Source organism: Struthio camelus, chromosome 6 (genome assembly GCF_040807025.1).
Source record: "Struthio camelus isolate bStrCam1 chromosome 6, bStrCam1.hap1, whole genome shotgun sequence".
NCBI classification, from domain to species: domain Eukaryota; kingdom Metazoa; phylum Chordata; class Aves; order Struthioniformes; family Struthionidae; genus Struthio; species Struthio camelus.
The window spans coordinates 37,906,075-37,926,952 of NC_090947.1; the positions used below are offsets into that span (position 1 = coordinate 37,906,075).

At 39.2% G+C, this 20,878-nt stretch overlaps 1 protein-coding gene across 7 annotated transcripts in view; it reads right to left on the bottom strand.

Annotated features, from left to right (window-relative positions):
- The window catches only part of NCKAP5 (NCK associated protein 5), a 416,795-nt gene that overhangs the window by 115,889 nt on the left and 280,028 nt on the right, over positions 1-20,878 (bottom strand). For all 7 annotated transcript variants that reach the window (XM_068949189.1, XM_068949188.1, XM_068949192.1 and 4 more), the window contains one exon: positions 10,428-10,577. In XM_068949189.1, the coding sequence (XP_068805290.1) occupies positions 10,428-10,577 (150 nt within the window). The remainder of the gene's footprint in view (positions 1-10,427; positions 10,578-20,878) is intronic.

A 20,878-nucleotide genomic window follows, 5' to 3' on the forward strand; every position in this document is an offset into this window, starting at 1 on the left:
GGGAGGTGACAGCTGCACGCTGCTAAAACGCCGAAGGGAGGCTGCGCGGCGGCGCAGACCCTTCTCGCGCTCCGCGGCGCGGGAAAGGAGCTCGGCCTGGGCAGCCGAGGGCTGGAGGATCGCCCCGAGGCCCCGCGGGGAAAGGCGCCTGCCACGGATCGGGCAGGGCAACATGGGAAAACAAACGACTCAGAAACATCTGGAAAAAAAAAATTCTCCTTGTGATAAGAAACGAAGCTCTCCTACCTGGCATTTAATAGTAGCGCAGATCTTAATCAGGCAAACAGCTATGAACGCGTGTATGTATTTGTATCAGTGCATGCAAGGTTAAGCATACACCGTGCGTACACATGCAGTTATTTTGACTATAAACTGAAATTAAAAATTTAGTTAGTGAGCAATCAGTTAGCTATGGAGCCGTCAGCAAAAATCACAGCCCAGTGTAATGGGCCCACGTCAGATTATTAGACATTTGATGTATCTGTTCTCTTTACATATTTATAACTAATCTTAAAAGCATGACAGATTAAGCAGACTTAAAAATAATCGTTGGAGTGTTTTCTGCTATAGATTACTAAAGTGACTACATAATAGAGGGAGTATTGAATTTCACGAGTATGTTAACTGTATAGCTCTCATATGCGTAGCTAAATATACTAGCACGGCCAACGCAGGAGCCAAGACTCTCATATGATGCGAGTCAGCACAGCTCCCGGAGTCCAATAATTTGGGTGTAACTACACTTGCCCACAATCTCAGCTACCATCTCCATTTTTGTATATCTGCATGACGAACAAAAAAGAAATCACTATCAAACTGAGAAGCAGTGCATCACTGTGCAGACCTCATCATTGCTTCATCACTTCCCAAGGCCGGTAAAGAGAAATGATCAGAGAGAAATTGTTTTTCCTAGGTGAGAGTTGTAAGGGGCCCAGTTCTAACAGCTGAGCTAAAGCAATGGGGATTTCCTAGGCAGCCCGTGAAGAACACCCACGGCAAACAGGCGTTCTCCTAACAACGTTAGTGTGACATGAACTTCAGCTTAAGTTTACGAACGATATGGCTTCCACGGTTGTCAATGAAATCGCACGCATTAGTACGTAAATTAAAAATATAAGGCACGACTCGAAAACCATTCTCACACGCAATCCTTCCTCCGAAACAGGAGCAGCTGCGCGCACTGAGACGGCTCACCAAAAGGGCTTCTGGAGAATCATTCCCAGGGTGCACACCTGATGATAGAAACTATTTTAAACAACTACTGAGTCTCACTCTTTGAAATGATAGATGTGTTGGGATAAACACAGTCACCTAGATCTATAGCATACAGCCGGAAAATCTCATTTCGTTCAGTAAGGAGAGTGCATTTTCAATTGTGTCACCTGCCTGATTGCTAAAAACGGTAAGTTACATTATCTGCTGATTACGTGCAGGAAGGCACTATACATGGAGAGATGGGCACAGAAAAACTACCATTATTTAAATTATACAAGTCAGTCTGAAATATCAGATTCACCGCAACTTCGCAAGGGCTCTTTGCAGAACATGGTTAACATTTATTTCAATAGAGAATATCTGACAGGTCTAATAAAACCAAGATAATTTTCCTTGACTTCTGTAGCTTGCCTTTTCTCCACAGGCTACACCTATTTCTCAGACCTTCTGGCATCAAATCATTATTCTTATAGCCATATTCAATACTTCGAACTATTTAAGGAATTTTTTTTATGTCAGCCAAGGAAGTAACACAGAGAAAGAACTGTAAGAAAAAAGCCATTGTACTGGAATTTGAAATATCATAGAAAAATCTTAATGTATATTCTTACAAAAAATATAACCAATTGTTCAGCTGTGCTAAAACTGACATTTAAACGTTTCTCTCTCTTCTCCTTAGTCTTCTGTAAAAAATCTAGAGGTCAATACAGTATCTTGAAGATCCTAACGTTTACCTATAATTCTCACGAGTGCATGCACCACAACTTAGACAACAGGTGAAAACTGGAGCTAACCTAAAGGATCTTCTAAACAGTATCTCAACTGAAATATTAATGTGAATTAAAAATTAATTGTAAGAAAGAAGTTTACTTCACATGGAAAAAGTTGAATTCCCTGATGCCAGAAAATGATGTCTTCTGTCAATCTACCTTGAGCAGGTACAAACCAGGAACAGCGTAAGTTACCCACTCTGCCTTTCCAGAGCGCTTTGTACCTCACCCAGATGGTCTGATGTGTGTGACAAAAGTGCTGAAATATCTGACTCAAGGTTAGAAAGCTAATAACCTTTATTAAAACCTAAATTAACTGCTTGAGCAAGCTGATGAAAAAAATTCTCACATGCACCAAAAGTCCCCTTAGACAAATGACCGATGGAATATGAAATGATGTTACACTTAAAGAAATTAAATATAGTTTTAAAACTATTAAATAGGAACACTTTGGTGAACGGTCTGTTGTGCAGCTGACTGAATTAGCAATTTCATAACAGAAAGCAGAGAGCTGACCTGAAAGTTTTTACCTTTTTCACCACGTGCCAAAACCTCAGTATTTCTGCGTGTTGTGACCAAACCCAAACCACTGCTGTGGTTCTTCATGGGGGCATACCATATGCCACTTGGCTAAAATTCCCAGCAGGCACTACGGTTGATTTTGCAAACTAAGTATTTTAAGCAATCATTGAACTAAATAGTCAGAAAATACTGGTATGCATGGCCAGGGCTAAAACATGAGTGCGCTCTCCTCCTCCATCAGCGATGGAGGCAATAGCTGAACGTATAGATGTATTTCCGTTAAACCTCTACCCCACTGCAGAAGATGGAGCTGACAGGGGATCACCAGTCTCTCTCTAACAAAAGTAACAAGAGGAGCAGTGAAAAAGAGAGCAAATCTGAACAGTTCTTCCTACATACAGTGGGCAGAGCTATTTTCAACATCCCTGTAAAAATTCATATCCATACTAATCGCCTTGATTTTTGCATGGTGGAAAAAAAAAAACCTGCCAAGAATTTTGTCTGGCTTAGATAAGAGTGTAAAAGGGAGAGAAGAAATAAAAATGTTCCTTTAGGTTCTCAGCATTTTAAATACCTGTGAGAATTACATTCTCTTCTCTCCAGTACTCATGCCAACTTTGAATTTATCCAGCCTGCCCAAAAGATGCTTTCATTCTATATGAAGATCTCATTTTCTATTAACATCCCAAAGTTGAGGTGCACCAACTTTGAAAACAATTCAGCATCTCTGCCAAGCATCTGTGACAGAGAAACTCAGGTTAACGCATTCTTCTGCAGCACGCAGGAAGGATGAGGTAGCAAGGGAGGAAGAGCAGTAGGAAGGCATGAGCTGGCAAGAAGGAGGGTACAAGCATCTGGGAAGAAGGTGCATCCAAAGACACAGCTGCAGGCGTGGGTGAGGACAGATGGCAAAGGGAAAGGCATCTTACAGCACAAAGGTAAGGAGAAAAAGGCAGCAGCCATGAGACTTGCTTCTAAAAGACTAGGAGCAACTGAGCTACAGAAGACCTACAATAGGAGAGGTTAAAGCATCAACAGGTTAATATATTCAGCATGACATTACTTGTTTGCTTTTAATTTAAAAGTTTACTCGGTTCCTGGAAAGCGAAAATAGTTTGCCAATACCGTTATCAGCAAGGAGCTCTGAAAGGACTGGAATAAACTGGGCTGATTTTGAAATCAGTGATGTGAGTCAATGCTGATTCATCATCAGCCACTGGACAACTCTGGAAATAAGGCTTTCCTACCCCATCTTCCTATCCCTGGCTATATATTAAAAAAAAAAAAAAAAAAGAAGTTCTTAGGCACTGTTCAGAAAACCAATTATATAAGCCTTCTACAGAAAAGAAGATTTAAAAGAATCCAATAATTAAGATTAATTAGGCTGGCCTTTGGTGACTGATCAGCATAATGAATCTAGTTATGTGAATGGCCAAGGTATTGGGCCAAGAAAAGGCTTCTGGCTGAATTAGATTAAAGGCGCTGGCTGGAAGAAGATTAGCTGCCACAAAATATTTAAACATTGCCCAAAAATACTTAAAACAATTTCATGATTTTTCTATACATCTACCTAAAGCAGTTCAAATTTCCCATAAACCAAAATGAAGTAGCTGACTTCAAATGAACAAAATGTTTTTCCTCCTAAGCATTTTCAGAAACTCAGATTCCTTGCCCATGGATGCTGTACATTTCTTTCCTTGAAAAATAATTTAATTAGCAATTTTCTTATTCATTTACAGTGCAGTAAATGGAAAACGTAAAAAAAAATAAAGTACCCTTCCAATATCTCTTTTTTATCTTATAGTTCATTGAAATCGTGTCTCTCTTTATCTCTCTATAGGGTAATAAAAACATAATATGGGAAATATCTGACATACTTCCTCATCTGTTTAATGGTGATGGTACAAGGGAAATTACCCCTCTAATATATTTGAACATTTAACTTCTTATTATCCTAAGTGAGTTTTCTCCCAAAAGCTTAATTTATTTAAACAAAACACATCTTTCTATGATGAATTGCAAAGGGCAAGAAGGCAAAGTTCTGTAATTAGAAAGAGAGCAGTTTTGTGACTTTTTCCTAGCAGCTATTGCTTCTGCTGTCGCTCAGTTTACTGCAGCTTTCACTGAGTCTCACTCACCCACAAGCAATGAGATTTTCACACATGAATTAGGCTTTTCATTCGATAACTTCAAGGTTACAATTTAATGCTACTCCACTGGCTTGCTATCTGGTGCAAAAACGCAAGGTTGTGAGCAGCCTTTAATCCTCAGTTTTCCAGGCGGCTGGAGCCCACGTGCGTTGCAGAGCTTCAGGGAAGGAAGGAGGGCTCTGCAGCAAGCTGGGGAACTGCTTCCTTCTCCACAACGCTCGTCTTCTTCAAAATGTAAATGCTGCACTTTTAGGACAGTGTTAGCAGCACTCCATCATTGGCGAAGGTAGGCAAATAATCTCTTCTGAAGAGTGGGACTGCCCCCACTGAGCTAAAATTCATGAATTCCCTATAATGAGGTGATGTCGCATTGCTCCCGTGCCGGGGCATGACGGGACGTCGGTGCCACGAGACAGATACCGGCAGTCGGGAAATAGCACGGGCGCTTGCAAAAAGATGGACTATTCAAAAAGCAGGCACCCTCTCATCACACAGCAGATGAGCACCTTGCCCGAAGCCAGGTATGCGCTAGCTCCTGCCACACGCTCCACGGGCAAGCACCGTGAGAGGAGGAGGCTGCATACTGCGCTCCTGGGCGAAAGCTTGCTGGGAGAAAGGGCCTCGGGTTCCTCAAAAGCGTCCGTACGGCGTCAGTCCTCTGCCTCCGTTTGTAGGGGAGCCACCACAGAAAGAGGGCTGGAGTAAACAGGCAATTCAGATGCATTTTTCCTGCAGAAGGGAGCTAGAAGTTCCTCATAATCTAGATGTTCCTCATATGTGGTAGCTTGGCACCTAAGAGCTGGACAGACTCATCTACAATCAAAACCTTAATTCTGCCTCTCTTCCCCAATCTGTTTTCCTCTTCACTTCATGTGAAAAATATGTTAACCTAACAGACTTATCCAGGGCACTGTGGCCCTCTCCTCTCCGTTGTTTCCAGCCCCAGGTCTCCCAGCTGAAGTACACGAGTGCCTCCGGACAGCAGGGGTCGGAGGAAGGCCGCCAGCCCAAGGTACTTGACTCCATGCCACGTTCTAGCTCTTCACCAGGCTGCAGATGTCCAACTGGGGCACAACAAATTTGAAATGATTTGTAGAGGATGCAGGCCATCTGCAGCGAAGACCGGAACCGAACTGAGACTTCTTGAGTCTTCATCCGATCTCTACTCAGAATGCCATTAATTTTGGGGGAAGAGAGGACACACGCTGCGGCACGTGGAAGGAGGTAACACCACACATGCACATTTGTACATCTTACAGAATCCATTTTGACTGACAAAGCCGAGTATCTTCCCAAAGAGCCCTCATTAAGCCCGCGGGTTATTTTCTGCAGAGCAACCCTAGGCAGCTTACTTTCTTTGCAATCAACCAAAAGTGCTTTCTAAGAAAGTTGCAAAATGTTGCAACTGCAAAGGATAAAGCCTGGCAGAGCCAGAACTTTTAATACGGCCAGATATACTTAGTTCATGATGAATTATCCTCATTGCATAAATGTCTGTGCAAATGACAGACCTTAATAAGCCTTCAGAGCTGACACAGTATTTATCATTGATTAAAATTTTCAAATCAAAGTAACTATGGCTTTTACAAACATGTTTAGATGAAAACTGACACTAACTCAGTGGATCAGTTTAAGTCACTTGCAATTATGCAGGTGTTTGGGCAGCATGTATTCCAGTCATTTAAGGTTAAATTGGGGCAGGCAGTCCATAGCTCCGTTTTGGATACAGTCTGGGACAGTCTAAAAGCCCTTTGCAGACATTGTACTTCAAACGTAAAGTATTCCTAAAGTTCTCCTCTGTGCATTGTGACCGGCTAAGCTGTTCTGGCTGCAAAAAAGTCTGTGTCACAATGAAAGAAACAGTACACAATCTTGCAATGAGAGTCCCTGTAATACCTCACATACCCAGGAGGGCAAATTAAGTTTTTATGAAAAACTTTCAACTTATAAATGTTTGACTTCAGAAATATAACATTGCTTTAATGTAGTTGTATACGCACCTCTATATACCTGAAATAGCTGTACAGGGGTTGACGGATGTCCAGAATAAATTAATTTTTTTGTACATTCCTGGCTACCACTTTAAAACAAAAAACAGGAACTCTTTTCGTGAGGAAAGCATGTAAGAAAACAAAACTCTAACAAATAGCTGATACTGACAATAAGAGTTTATATTCACTGTACTACATTAGTATTTCCTTTACTTCTCCAAATACAGAGAAGTTATCACAGATTTTTTTTTTGGTTTGTAAGAGCTAAGACATCTGATCATAACTGCTGAAGTAAATTCAAGTAGCCGTTCATGAGCAGCCAACTAAAAATGTTGAAGGCACAAAGGGGTTTTGCTATCCAAGAAATCACAATTAATTTCAACTACATATAACGGGCTATAAGATGGGATGAACCATTTGCTATTTGTCATCTGTTTCATTTGATTAGAAATGTATGGTATTTATCAGTCAGTAGAGCAGAAACAGAATTTGCTCTAAGTGATAAAGAATGTTAAAAGATTATGGAAAAAGGAGCAAATGAGAGAAAGTATATATATTTCTCATCAAAGCACACGATAGCTTTCAGCTAGGCTCACTGCAAAGATGCTTTATTACATTGATTTGCACTGTTTAGTGAGAAAATTTCCAGGTTAAATAGAAGTTAATAAAACCTAAATAGTATTACAGACATTTACTTGGCAACACATTTGACAGCACCCAAAAATAAGAAAAGAAAAGAAATGTGAAGTACAACTCCACTGATGTGGAAACCATTTAAATAAAGTTTTCTCAAAAATGAAGCCTTTTTGCTTAGAGTTGATAATTTGCCAGACCATATCAGAGAGTGTAAGATGACTACAGTTTTCCTTGCTTTGCCAAAAATTCCTGAAGAAAACTACCACTCATGCTAACGCCATGTACTACCATGGTAGTACCCGAGGAAGGGCAGAAACAACTTATGTACTGTATAAAACAGGAACTTTTCCATATACATTTAATAGAAAACAAATTAAATAATCCATTATATTGACTACCCTATCCAATTATCCCTGTGCTGGTGGATAGCTTTTTCCCTTTGCTACTTCATCCCCTTGAAACTCAGTTCATACTTAGCCAATCTATTTTTTGGATGTGACCAGCTGAGAGAAAGTACTAACCGGAAAAAAAACCTTAATTGCTTCATCTGAATGGTTGTATAACGAAAACTTTATGCCACTTGGTCAAATTGTTCCCTATATGAACACTCCCTCTATATAGAGACACACCTATACATATACCTATATATCTATACCTATATATACATATAGGCGTATGTGGGTGTGTATGGACTTATTTATTTATTTACATATACATTTTCTCATTTCAGGAGGAGCACATCACAGGAATAGGACAATAAGGGTAGGAAGGAAGGATGGAATAATTTTACAATGCTCTGAACTGATCCAGCTAAATCCTAGCATGAGCTACACTTACCAGATGCACAGCAAAACCAAAACGAATAAAAAAACAAAGTGACATGAAGAGATATTCAAAGGTTTCTAAAGGGTTCTGATACAGATTTAATTGCATTAGAAAGCATTAACAGATTAGGTCTCACATTTTGAAAGCAGGAATATTACTTTTAGTAGGTTCCCTTTATAGGCAGTCTTAAGATTCCAGAGTGCACAGATGGAGGACCAACTTTACTAAGTACTTTATTAGCCTTGCTTATTTTATTAACTGTGTGTGAGACAATAAAATCTAATCATGTAAATAAGATTACAGACTCTGACACCCACAGCAGAGGAATTAACAAATAGCCATTTTTGTTTCTTTTTATACAGACTAATGAAATATTTAGAGCAATTGCTCCGCAAATACTGAAGGATTAGAACTGCTAATTGCATATAATTTTTTTTAAAACTATGTCTCTTAATTAATAAACCATAGAGCTTTTGGCATCATAATTTATATCCTTCAGGAGAAAAAACAAGGGCAAGAATATATATCATAAAAAAACACATAGTTAACAACACTTTGTTTTAACCGTCCTAGACCGCAATTAATTTTGGTCCTGCAATTCGTTTTTCTTCTTTGATAGCCCCTTAGACTATTTATGTAGATCAATTCTTCAGGCCTTGGCATTCATTAATATGTGTTTTTAATAAGCTACAGCACAACGCTGACATCAGTGAGGGGACCTATTCACTGACCTTCCAGAACTAGATTCTGCCTGTCCATAATGTTACATTATATATCTAGGCAATTGGCCCATAACTGATAAAAGGTTGTGACTTCATTGAACTGCTTCTTATCAACTGTGAGGACATAAAGAACCGAAACTGTCATGTAAACTGATTAAGAACAAGGCCAAGGAAACACAGATCATGCATATCAAGAAACAAAAGACCGTAAGAAACCTCAAGTCATCCTCCACTGTCAGATAAAGCAAGACTATAGTAAGCTGCAGGGCTTACTAGTTGTATGCACCTTGATAATTTCATATCATGTGGATATTTTATTTCTTCCACGCAGAACTAACGTTAATTAATATTTAAGATGTTTATTTGCCCAAGGCTTTAAAGGAAAAAATTTACAAAGACTGCCTACATCCTTTAGACTCTGTATTTAGATTAGAACACGGTTATAACCAACCGTTCATGCTCTCCTTTTAACAAAGTCCTCAAGAACACAAATCCAGAGTTTTAACGTGACCAGAGTACAACTCAAGCTAAAAATTATGACGCAAAAGAAATTAACAACCTTGTTACCGTTAACCAAAAATCTCTAGGCCCAGCGATGAAGTCTTTGTTCACTCAGACTCCACTTAGGCAAAATGCCACTAAGGTCATTCTCAGGCATTCACTTACCCACACGGGCAACACAACATACGGACTTGAACAAAAGAGAATGGAGCAAACACTTGATAAGAAGTTCAAATTGTGTCCTTGTACTAGTTCAAAGCTATATGAAAATCTGCACAGGCTTAATTTTTTTATACATATTGAAATCCACGCTAAAAGGAGCACAAAATAAGTGTGCTTGTATATATATAAACATATATTAAATATATTAAAACATTTTTATATATGTATAAATACATATGTAAATATGTGTATTAAAATATATACACACATATATATATTTGTAGCAGTTACAATCCTACCTGCACCTTGGCCATGGTTACCTATGAAAATCTTAACACCTTTTCTCCAGGAATATTTACAATCCTGGATTCTAGAAGCCGGGAACTATCGTAAGATGGAGTATTTTGTAAATCCTAATTTTCCACAAACAAATTCAAAATGTAGCATGTGTGCAGCTCTGCATGTGGTCTACAAAGAAACAGATTTTCCACAATCTAGCAGTGGAAAGACCTGTAGAAGAACTGAGTCTTCAGGCAAGCCGTCCAGCGACTACAAGTTCAGCAATAAACTACAATGAGGCAACACTGGTTTTATGACAGTTGTTAAACCACCTGTGCTATTAGTCTTACACTGTTAATAACGGAAACAAAGGCAGTAAAAACAAGTTTCTTTTTAAATAGTCTCAGTTGAATTAAAATTATGTATGAAGTTCTTTTTAAAGATAGATATATGACACAACATTAGAGACGGCTCTTGCTGTGGTTCTGAGACTAAGCTTCTTGCTCAGTGAATCGTAATAACTGAAAAAACCTCTCTAATATGGAGTATAGGTGAACTGTGAAAGATAAGATTTATACTGCACGGTGATTCAACGCCAATAACAGGATAAGGTGGTGGGGAGGGCTTTCTGTATAACACTGCTTTATTTCTTACCTCCAGAGCCTTCAAACGCTCTAATAGCAATTTTGTCTTTTCTTTTTCCTCTTCGGTACTGCTGCTTTCACTTCTTGAATCTTCATCTACTGCCACGTGATTTTTTTCCATAGCTTCTTTACATTTCCCACTGTCTTCTGACAGCTTTTCCTGAAATGATTTTTTTTAAATGTCATTACTCACAGGTGAAAATGAAGTTAACCATGCCAAAGTCTTCAAGTTTCCCTTACATATGAATGAGAAAAAGACAAAGCAAGTTGCTACGTACATCATTAGAGTACTAAATAAATGGAGCAATGAAGGGTCTGTTACACGTGCTGCCATGCCAATTCTGCAAAAGCGTATGCACAACTGAACTGCTACGTCTACTTAAGGTTTGAAAAATGAGGAACTCCTCATTTTTGTTAATAAAGTAACTTGCATTTTCTTCTTTAAAAGTAGCAATGAGAATTCAACTTACCAGCTTTCAGTGGAAATGTTCTGCCACTGAGATATAAAGCAACTTATCCAGGAAAAGCTAACATATGTTTATATCTAATGTATGTCACCCTTCTTCCTCTAGAGCTAATATCTGAATTACTAAAGAACAGGCTGAAAACCAAGCTGCTACCCGAGGAAGTATACCACTTACTGATTTAAGATCCACGCTAATATATAACTAGAGACATTCAAACTGACAGTGAAATTTTCAGAAGTGCCCCAGTTTATTTATTACAAGTCAGTCAGATTAGGTTGTTATGAAGTGTTGCCAAGTGGACGATACGGCTGCTGCATTTTACAAGAGGCCTATAAAAATCGTAGGTTTGAACAGTGAGTCCTACCAACTGCATTAGTTACAAGTCCAAGCCCTATGTCGAGAGAGATGGTGAGACAGAGCGAGCAAAACATCAAGAGTACAAACAGGCAGAGTAAAATGTTGCACTGAAGGACAAGTAATATGGGAAAAAAAGGGAACAACTGAACAGAAAGACAGCGTGAACTATCGCTTGAGTGCAACACAGAGCAGACAGTCTCTATCCTGCACACCATGGTCTCTGACTCTATAGGCAGATGCAGTGAGACGATTAATGAGAGGTTTAAGATTGGAAAACAGAAGGAAAATCAGTATTAAATAAAGGGCGTCCTCACAGATCTAGAGAGGTCTGTAATAAGCATATAGTTGTTGTGTGTGCCTTCTTGATAGTTCCTATATACACACACAAAGACATTGACTTCTATATGATCTTTGGGTTAATCTATACCCTGAGAAGTACTTCCCATATGTAATACACTGCGCAAACTCTGTCTAAGCATAAAAATATATATCTTTGTGAAGAACTGATCCAGCTTGAGTAATTCTGCAAACATCTGATAACTCTTTGAGAGTGAACAGCGGAACGCTTCCTTAATTAAAACCCAGAAATACAACTGAATTAAAAAGCAACACTGTGAATCACATTCCTAACAATGTCTTTTTAAAAAATTAATAGTCACTTAGAAAGTGACTATTACCATGTTAAAACCTTAATCAAGGATCAGTTTTATCCGCTGTGCCCTTAAGCACTGAATACTCTTACATGAGGCACAAATCTCATTCTGAGCCTCAAAACTCGGACTCCAAAGGGCCGATCCATCAGGTTCCAGCATTACTGTTATCCTGATTATAAAGGAACCATAAATATATTAGGCTTTCTTTTGCTTGCTTCTTGCTGGCACAATGATTTAAGTGTTTAAGAAAGAGCCGTTAAACTACTTTCCCTTCAACTATTTGTCCTGACGAGTACATTCATGTAAAACATATCGATCACCTCATAAAAAACACTGTTTTTCTTTTTTTATTAAACCCAGGCACCTCTCTGATGTAATTCAAGCACAAATAGCTGTTTTCAGGAGACGGAGAGACATGAATTAGATGAGGCTAACAGGGGAAGAATATCTACACGCCCACACAGGGACACCTTTCCTGCTGGAAAGGCTCACCTACATCTCTAACACCTTGCGTCAACAGGGAGAAAATACAACAGCTAAATATTCAAATCTCATTAGAAGGAAACTATGATTGTGCTGCTCACTGTAGCCCTGTTCCCGCTGAAATTAATGAGAAACTTGTCATCAAGTCCCACAGTGGGTAAGCTTTTCAAGCTGGTTTAAACTGTCGTTGCTTTTCCGAAAGAAATAGTATTTTGTAAACCTGAAGCGACATCCTATCCTGCCCGTTGTTTCTACATATTCAGTTTGTTCTACGATGCACAGAAACAGCACACTGCTGACGAACCCTTTGATCAAACACAGGAGGTCCTAGAGCCGATAGAAAGCAGATGAAGGCAGCCCCGCAACGTGGCAACGGCAAGCTTGCTGCAGTCACTGGGAGGGTATGAATCACTGACGACACCCATCTACGAAGCCATGCAACGCAGAGACCTGACTGCGACCCACCAGAAGGCGGGTTTTTGGCTAGATGAAGGAGGGGGCAGCATGATACTCCCTCTTCCCACTAATAAATATAAATAAGAACTATTAAATTAAGAGCGCAGGTAATTCCCTTGAAAATCCAAATGATAATTTACCCTGAATACGTACGAAAATAGATAGACACATAAAAGCCAGTCTCCCCCCTCCCCAGCCCACCTTTGAGAATACTGAACAAGAAAGTGTTTCCAAACTTAGAGCATAAATAAAGGGAGTAACTACAGCCAGCGGAAAGATCATATGGAAGTTTTCAAGAAGATGAAAGATACCAAACCGCTTATTTCCAGAATTACCTCCTCCATCATCCCAGGAAAGGCAAAAGGCTGACCCTCCGACACAGCTTTAGGAACTGTGCGCCAAGGTCGCTGCCTGCCCTCCGAGACCGCTCACCTTGCCGAGAAACACACAGGCGTGAAAGAGGCCTTTAGCCAGCTATTTCTTAACCACTGTTATTTCACAAATGAATGCACTTTATAAAGTTTTACTGGTAATACCACAGCTTGCCTGTCCTCTGCCCTTCTTTCTTTCTTTCTTTCTTTAGAAGCTTTCTAGGAATTAAACACACTCACAAAAAATATTTGGAAAGAATGAACTTGTTTTAAAATGTTTCACTTTGTAACTAAACAATTTCAAACTAAGCAGAGTAAGTGTCAGGAAAAAAATAAGGTAGCTTGCAAGAGTATCCTAGATTTTCATTTCTAATCATGATCACAACGGACGTTAATTTCAACAAGGGCTCTTCTCTGGTAGAAACCGTACAAATAAACGATATGAAACGATCATATATTTCCCTAGGGAACTCAAGTTCCAATTGTACCTAATTTGAGATCTTACAGTCCAGGAACTACCCACACAAGCCAGAATCCTTCAAAAAAACAGAGACCATTAACACAGTCAAGCAGCAGACAGATGTCCATGGGAGTAGCTCACACTAAACACGAACCAGATGATAGATTCTTGAATCTGTGGAACCTTGGTGATGTTCAAAATTTCACTTGACAAGTGGCTGTAATAACATAACATAATATAATCCTGATATAGCTGGGTCAGCTTTGAGTAGGAGTTTGGATTAGACCTCCAGAGGTCCTTTTCAACCTAAATTACTCTGCAATTGTACAGCACTGACTATAAACTGCATGCTCTCATAAGGTAACGTGACAAAATTCTGCTTGAACCAAAGACAAATTAAAAAAAAAGAATGTGAGGGTGACCGAGCACTGGAACAGGTTGCCCAGAGAGGTAGTGGAGTCTTCTTCGCTGGAGGTATTCAAAACCTGCCTGGAAGCGATCCTGGGAAATGTGCTCTAGAGGACGCTGCTTGAGCAGGGGGGTTGGACTAGATGACCTCTAGAGGTGCCTTCCAACCTCAACCATTCTGTGATTCTGTGAAAGAACAAGATCTTTCAGATGCTGACTTTCACCATGAGTGTTTGATGACATGAGTTGCTAGTCTGGAAACTGATAAGTAAGAATTACAACTGACATCTTTACTCATAGAAGCTAAAGATCATTTTCATGTGATTAACACAAATCCTCTAGAGAGGTGAACTGTTTCAGACGCAATGCAGTAAAGATCCCTCAGCTACAAACTACTGTCTTTTCAGTTTTGGGTGCCATATTACAGTGCTTCAGTTTAATTTTTTCTGAATTTCCTTTAATTTTTCAACCTCTGAAATTAACTAGAGACAATGATACTGGAGTGATTAAAAATTCGAATTCTTCTGAGACTCATGCCTGCGTTTTTTCCAAATAGCACACTTCAAACATGCGTTTAACCCTGGAATAACATAGGGACATATAGGGCATATAATGAAGTATTGCTTACGATTGCTCATAACCACTGACTTGAGGAAAAATACTCAAAATCCTTCAAAATGTAGTTACTAACACATAGTATCTGCAGGCAGTGGTAACAGTGGTCCATGATTCCCATCAATATTCAACCCATCCTAACTGAGCTAACAAAACTCAGAACATTTAGCACTTTCCATGAAAATGCCTCAGAGGCTTCCACAGGACTTTCTGAATCAGTCGTCCAGTGCACAGTCAGTTATCTTAGGTTTCAGCGACTGGATTTGGGGATCCAGGTTTATTCTTTCACTTCCATCATTCTTTTCTACTATTTTGAAGGCATTCTCTTAAGCACCATACTCAAACTGCAATTTACAAAAACATATATAGAATTGTTTATGGAATAATAAATCCTGAATGCTGTTTCTTGCAAGGCCATTCTGTAGTCTTGATGTATTCTTAGACGATGTACTTTCAATGCTATTTCCTCTGCAGACCTCCCGGTGTTCAGCATTATTCTTCACCGTGAGTGAGCTATATGAAATGAGCATTTTCAGATTGTTGATGTAGATGAAAACTGTGTATGAGGGTTTCTTTGCACTTTCATGAAAAACAGCCCCAAGCTCTACGCAACAAGCTTAACAAGCTCAGCTTTGAGCTGAGAAAAGGCAGCAATTGCTCCGAGTACCACTTACTTAATATTCCAGTAGGATGAAAATTGTTTTCCAGTGGCACCTGCCTCCCTTTCTCCCCTCATCATGATCTTTTTTCTTTAATCATAATTAACACCTGTTTACTGTGCCTTAATCCCTCTTTAATATGCCCTTGGAAATTCTGTAATATCTTCTGATATGCTCTGCAACTTACTTCACATGGCAAAACCTGAAGTGTATGAGATGCTTGTAGGCTAAGTCAGAGCAATGCCAGGTAAGACTGATGAATTCAGGAATGGTTTCCAGCAAGATGCTTTGTACAGCGGTAGTCAGTGATGTCACTGTGACATCAATTTGCCTCAGTTTTTTTTCTTTTTCTCTTTATTTGGTAATGGGAACCCTTTCAATTTATTAAACTCTGTGACCCAGGTCTGGAAAAAAAAGTAACTGAGCAACCAAATTAGAATCCAAAAAAGGTTATATAAGACTTAATAGTGCAATCTAAATGATCTCTCAGTAGAAGGCCAAAATAAAACTTCTGTTTTTACCTTGATTTGAAATCTATGTATTCAGCTGTGTCCTCATTTTACTTTTTCCCAATAGAATAGACTAAAATATAGCTTTGCTCTAGATAGCACACCAGCAAATACAATAATAATATATTTTTTGTGTAGCTAACGGCTTTTGTTCAGAACAAGCTGACCAAAGCTGAAGGAAGAGAAAGGGATGCACATATATCACAAGATTTTACAGAAACAGCCCAAACTGTTCACAGTGTAACATTACTGTTTTAAGTCAAAATATATAAATTTCTTCTTTTTCATCTCTGGATTTGACTTACGAAGTGAACAGACCGAGCAGTAAAATTCCCTAGATTAAATATGTGTGACGGTTAAAAGAACAAAGTGCTTTCTTTATATCTCTAATATGAACCTACAACCACTCGCATATCAATCTAAATCTTCTACGTATTGCTCTTCACTCAACACGCTCCTCAGTATTACAGACTATCACCCCTATTGAACAGTTTTGCAGATATGTTAATAAATTTTCTGATGATGCTTTTAATGCCCGTTTCATGTATCAGGAAAATATATTTCCTTTGAAAACGTTCAAATCTGAAGGGACTGTAAAAGAAGAAAACCTTCACAGTGAAGTGAAATACAAAAAAAAAAAAAAAAAAAGAGCCAGTAAGACTAATCAATATTAAATGTCTTACCGGATGTGATGAGCTTATTAGAACACTAAGAGTAGATTGAGTTTCTTGTCTTCAGGTCATCAGCTGAAACTTAGACCTCGGTGTCCAAGTGGAATACCCTAACCTGGTGCCCAAATCTAGCTGCTGACATTGTCCTGTCTAGAGTGAAGGGATATTCATGTTATAAACTGCTTCCTCATCGCTGGCACTTCAGCTGCCAGAAGCTAAATCAAAGACTGTCAATTCTGGAGGTGAATCTTTCAAGTCACATGTCAGGCTTGATGGCAGGGCAGCGTGGCAGTAGCTCATCATGCTATTTTGCCTTTATAAAATGGAATACCAGCCATGCTCAATAGCAATGATATCCAGGGAAAAAGGTTATTCTAGCAGCTAAACTGTGTCTTCACACGAGTATATATGATGCTATGGGAAGAATAATGCAGTGTGATTTTTCATGAAGATACTCTATTACAAATTGGCTCATTATAGTACTATACCTAAAGTAATTATCTTTCCTCCCAGGAAATCTATGTACAGCATTTAAACTTTCCTGAAGGGGTTTGCAAGTATTAGAGTAACTACACTTGACTCAAGTGACAGTATTAAAATATCTACTTTTGACTGAAGTACAAACAAGCCAAATTCTTCGTAAATTAAATAGGGTAAATTTCATGTAATGGCAATTAAGGCATTGCTCCAGATTCAAATTGCTACAAAGCCATTTTTTCTTCCCTTTGCAACTCTATCGCTTTTCTTTTTTTTAGTAATGTATTTTCACTAGTTGGATGAAGGCCAAATTTCTATTTCGTGAAATGAAAAACTTTGAGTGGATTTTTTTTATGCCAGAGTAAAGTCTCCTAAGCGCTTATACTTGTTGACTTACTTTTCTACACCTTTTTATTTTAGGGAATACCACAAAGAAGCTCTGAAGAACCTACCCGAAGACAAGCATTAACTAGTATTCTGGTATGATGGCAACACATTAACTGACTTGTTCTCACTGTAAGCACAAGTATACAGGATGGCCTAAAAAGTTACCTGTGGGATCTGGACAAAAACAGGTTTTATTACATAACCATGTAATTTTTTGCTGATACCAGGAAACAGGTGGTTTGTCCCACAATCGTCTCAGGACGACCTACGAGACAAGCTTGGAATGTATCTTTACACAAAAACATAACCATTCTGGATTAGATCAAAAAGTCCAGCTTCTCAAATGTCACTCTAGTTTATGCTAAATATGTTAAACCGAAATGAAAAGAGTTACTTTTCTTGATCAGTAATGCAAATTCTTTCCAGAATAAAGAGAGTGGTATACTGACAAGTGGGTTCTTCCTTTAAAGTAACCATCAAACAGAAAATGTTAGTGAATACATCATAATCTCCTCTTTTGCTGAGAATATAAGCAAAAAGCTGAACAGATTAATTTGTTAATTTTAAAATTTTAAAATCAATATTTCTTACTGCTGGATTGCAAACATAAATGAATCACAGTCTGAAGTACAGAGTGAGCAGTATCTTTTATGGAGATGTGAAAACAGAGAGAGTGACTTGGCCTTATGCAAGATCCAACCTATACCAAGGAATAAAAATTGTTCAGCTTTTCTGTCTGAACTCCATCACTAAATAACTGATTGCAGCAAATGGATTCTATTATTTGTTATTTATTGCACTCACTTAGATAACAGAAAGGGTTAAAGAGAGGAGGTCTCAATAAAAATGTTTGTTTATTTGCTAGACCCTCTTGCCCAGTGGGATCCCTCTTCCACACCTGCCCAGGGTGGGCAATGTAGTGTTAGGTCAACAAAGTGCCTCCAGATCCTGAAAGGCATCCAGACAGGCTAGCCATAGGCAAGATCCTCGCATTAAAAACTTTCAAGAACCAGGAGATACCCTATACACCTGCGAGCTCTGAAAGCAGCTGCCAGATGGGAGATGACAACATCTCCATGGGGATCTCACTGCTCTGCTGAGGAACGGAGCTGGGCTGGAAGCGACACTGGTCCCATCACGAGCATGCCTCAGCAGCCCTGCAGGCTCATTTGCTCATGCAGCCAAAGCAGGGACTGCCCTCGGCCTCCATGCCGGCACAGCCTGGCTGCCAGCAGCCCTAATTCGATCTGCCTAAGGAACCCAGGCAGATAAAGAGCCACAAGCTGGCCTTCATACACATAGATCCTGGCTTTGCTCCAAGCAGCAGATAGATTATCTTAAAACTGACAGTTGCTATAAATTCCAGGAGCTTATTTTGGTCTCTTCGGACTCCCAAGCATAGGCATGTTAGTGCCATACTCTTTTCGCTCACATACATCCCCTGATTTAGAAACAAGGCAACCACGAGAACACCATTAAGGTCGAGATTAAGGCTGTAGACAACCTGCTGTGCATAAATGGGAAGTTCCTGTATGCATTAGGATGACATGTATCAGTCAGGTTGTGAACCACATCGCCTTTCAGAAGAATGTCTCTGCGTTTCTGCTGGGCCTGTTTCATATGTATAGGGTTCAAGAAACGTATATGGGCTGATTTCAAGGATTCATTCCAAAAGAAAGATCTAGAAGAAAGATATAGCAAGAGATAGATATAATATATTTCAGAGGAAAATCTAAAGGTAGAAGTCAAATCAGTATAATACAGAACAGTGTAGCAAATCATTCTTAATCTTCATCTCTTGTTACTATAGATAGAAGATTCTAGGAATGAAAGAATAGCTTGTTTTCTGAGAAACAGGCACACAATTGCAAATTTTAGTTGAGAGACTTTGTTGCATTAAATATAACCCCATCGCTTTGTTACAAGCGAACAACAAAGTGGGAAATTATTTGCATATATGTTCCTTGCAACAAAACTGTAATTTTGAACAGTGTCTGAGGAGCACCATCACTCTCCTCTGGGCGGGAAGAATGCAACCTCAATACAGTTAAATATTGGAACAAATTTTTAACAGAATCTTTACATATGGGTGGAAAGCTACCAGAAGAAAATCTATAAGCCATGCTAGCCATGGACTTCTCTCTATGGAAGAACTGTCCAGGAACTGGCGTGGCTCGTCTTTTGTCTTTCTCTGGGAGACATGAAACTACCAGACATTGCATAGCAAGGTCCCCCTTGCAGCCCAGGAGGCCAGCTTCATACAGTCCCCTGTGTGCACCTCCAATCCAGAGATGTAAGTTTAATTTTAAGGATATCTTTCCTATTTCTACATTAGAAGTTAGCATTTAAAAATTCTAAGTGGATACCAGCTAGGACAGTTCAACTAATGCCTGTTTTTTCCCAATTGAGCTATCCAGTCCCACAGCCACTTCTGCCTAATCCATTTTCCAGATACCTTTACGTCATCCACCTGTGGAGTCTAAACCTGAAAAAAATGGATTTTTTTCTATCAAGACTTCTGACAGTGTCCTATCTATAAACCAGAATTGCTACATATCAGTGGCCTGAATATTAAGCCTGTATAGTTATGTGTTAAGATAAAATTATGCTACCAACAGACACAGTTTTTATTTTCAAGAAACAGCTATTAAACACCGACGGCTGTGCAAATTAGAAGTGACAGTCACAACAACTGTTCCACATTTGAGTCTCATAAAGTAAGCACACAAAAAGCTGTGTTGCTCTGGCCAGCAACGTTACCTGAAACGCACACACTGACTGGTGAAAACTGATCAGTCAGAGAGGCGCTCTGTATGAGCATGGAAGTAGAGCAATGACTGGGCCTGCTCCCTAAGACGGTGGTAGGTTTCCGCCTCTGTAAAACCCAGGATTTTGGTTCCAATACACGCTACTGAGCAACCAACGGCACGTGGTCACCAAAGCAGAGTCCATTTGAAGAGCAAGTCTCCAAGAAGTGCAGTGGGGGTTCTGGAAAGCTTGCATCCCCAGGCATCATGTTTTCTCATTTCCGTAAGTTTTTCATATAGATCCATGTATCAAACTCCCAACAGCAAAAACTCACTTCCACATTTTTTAGTATTACTTAAAGACTGTCCAAGTTCCACTCTAAAATTGATTCCTCGTCTACTAAAAATGTTCATGTGCTAAGTAAACTCTTTGGGGGAAAGAAGCCTATTTCCAAGTTTAAAGGAAAGTACAAAATGGCTTTTTAAAATCTATTTATTATCTGTTTCAATATTTAGAAATGTCCCTGTTACCACAGGATGTGCAGCCCATACACATTGATGACACTGTAAATACGCCCAAGATGAAATGATATGCGGTTACCTTCCGTTTAGAGGCAAAGGTGAGAGATGGATAGTTTAAGTGAATTTCTCCAAGAAAATGAAGAAGTTTGTGGCAAATGAAGGAATCAAAATCTAGTCTCCCAAACGCAGTGCTTTACATAGCAGATCATCCTTCCTTTC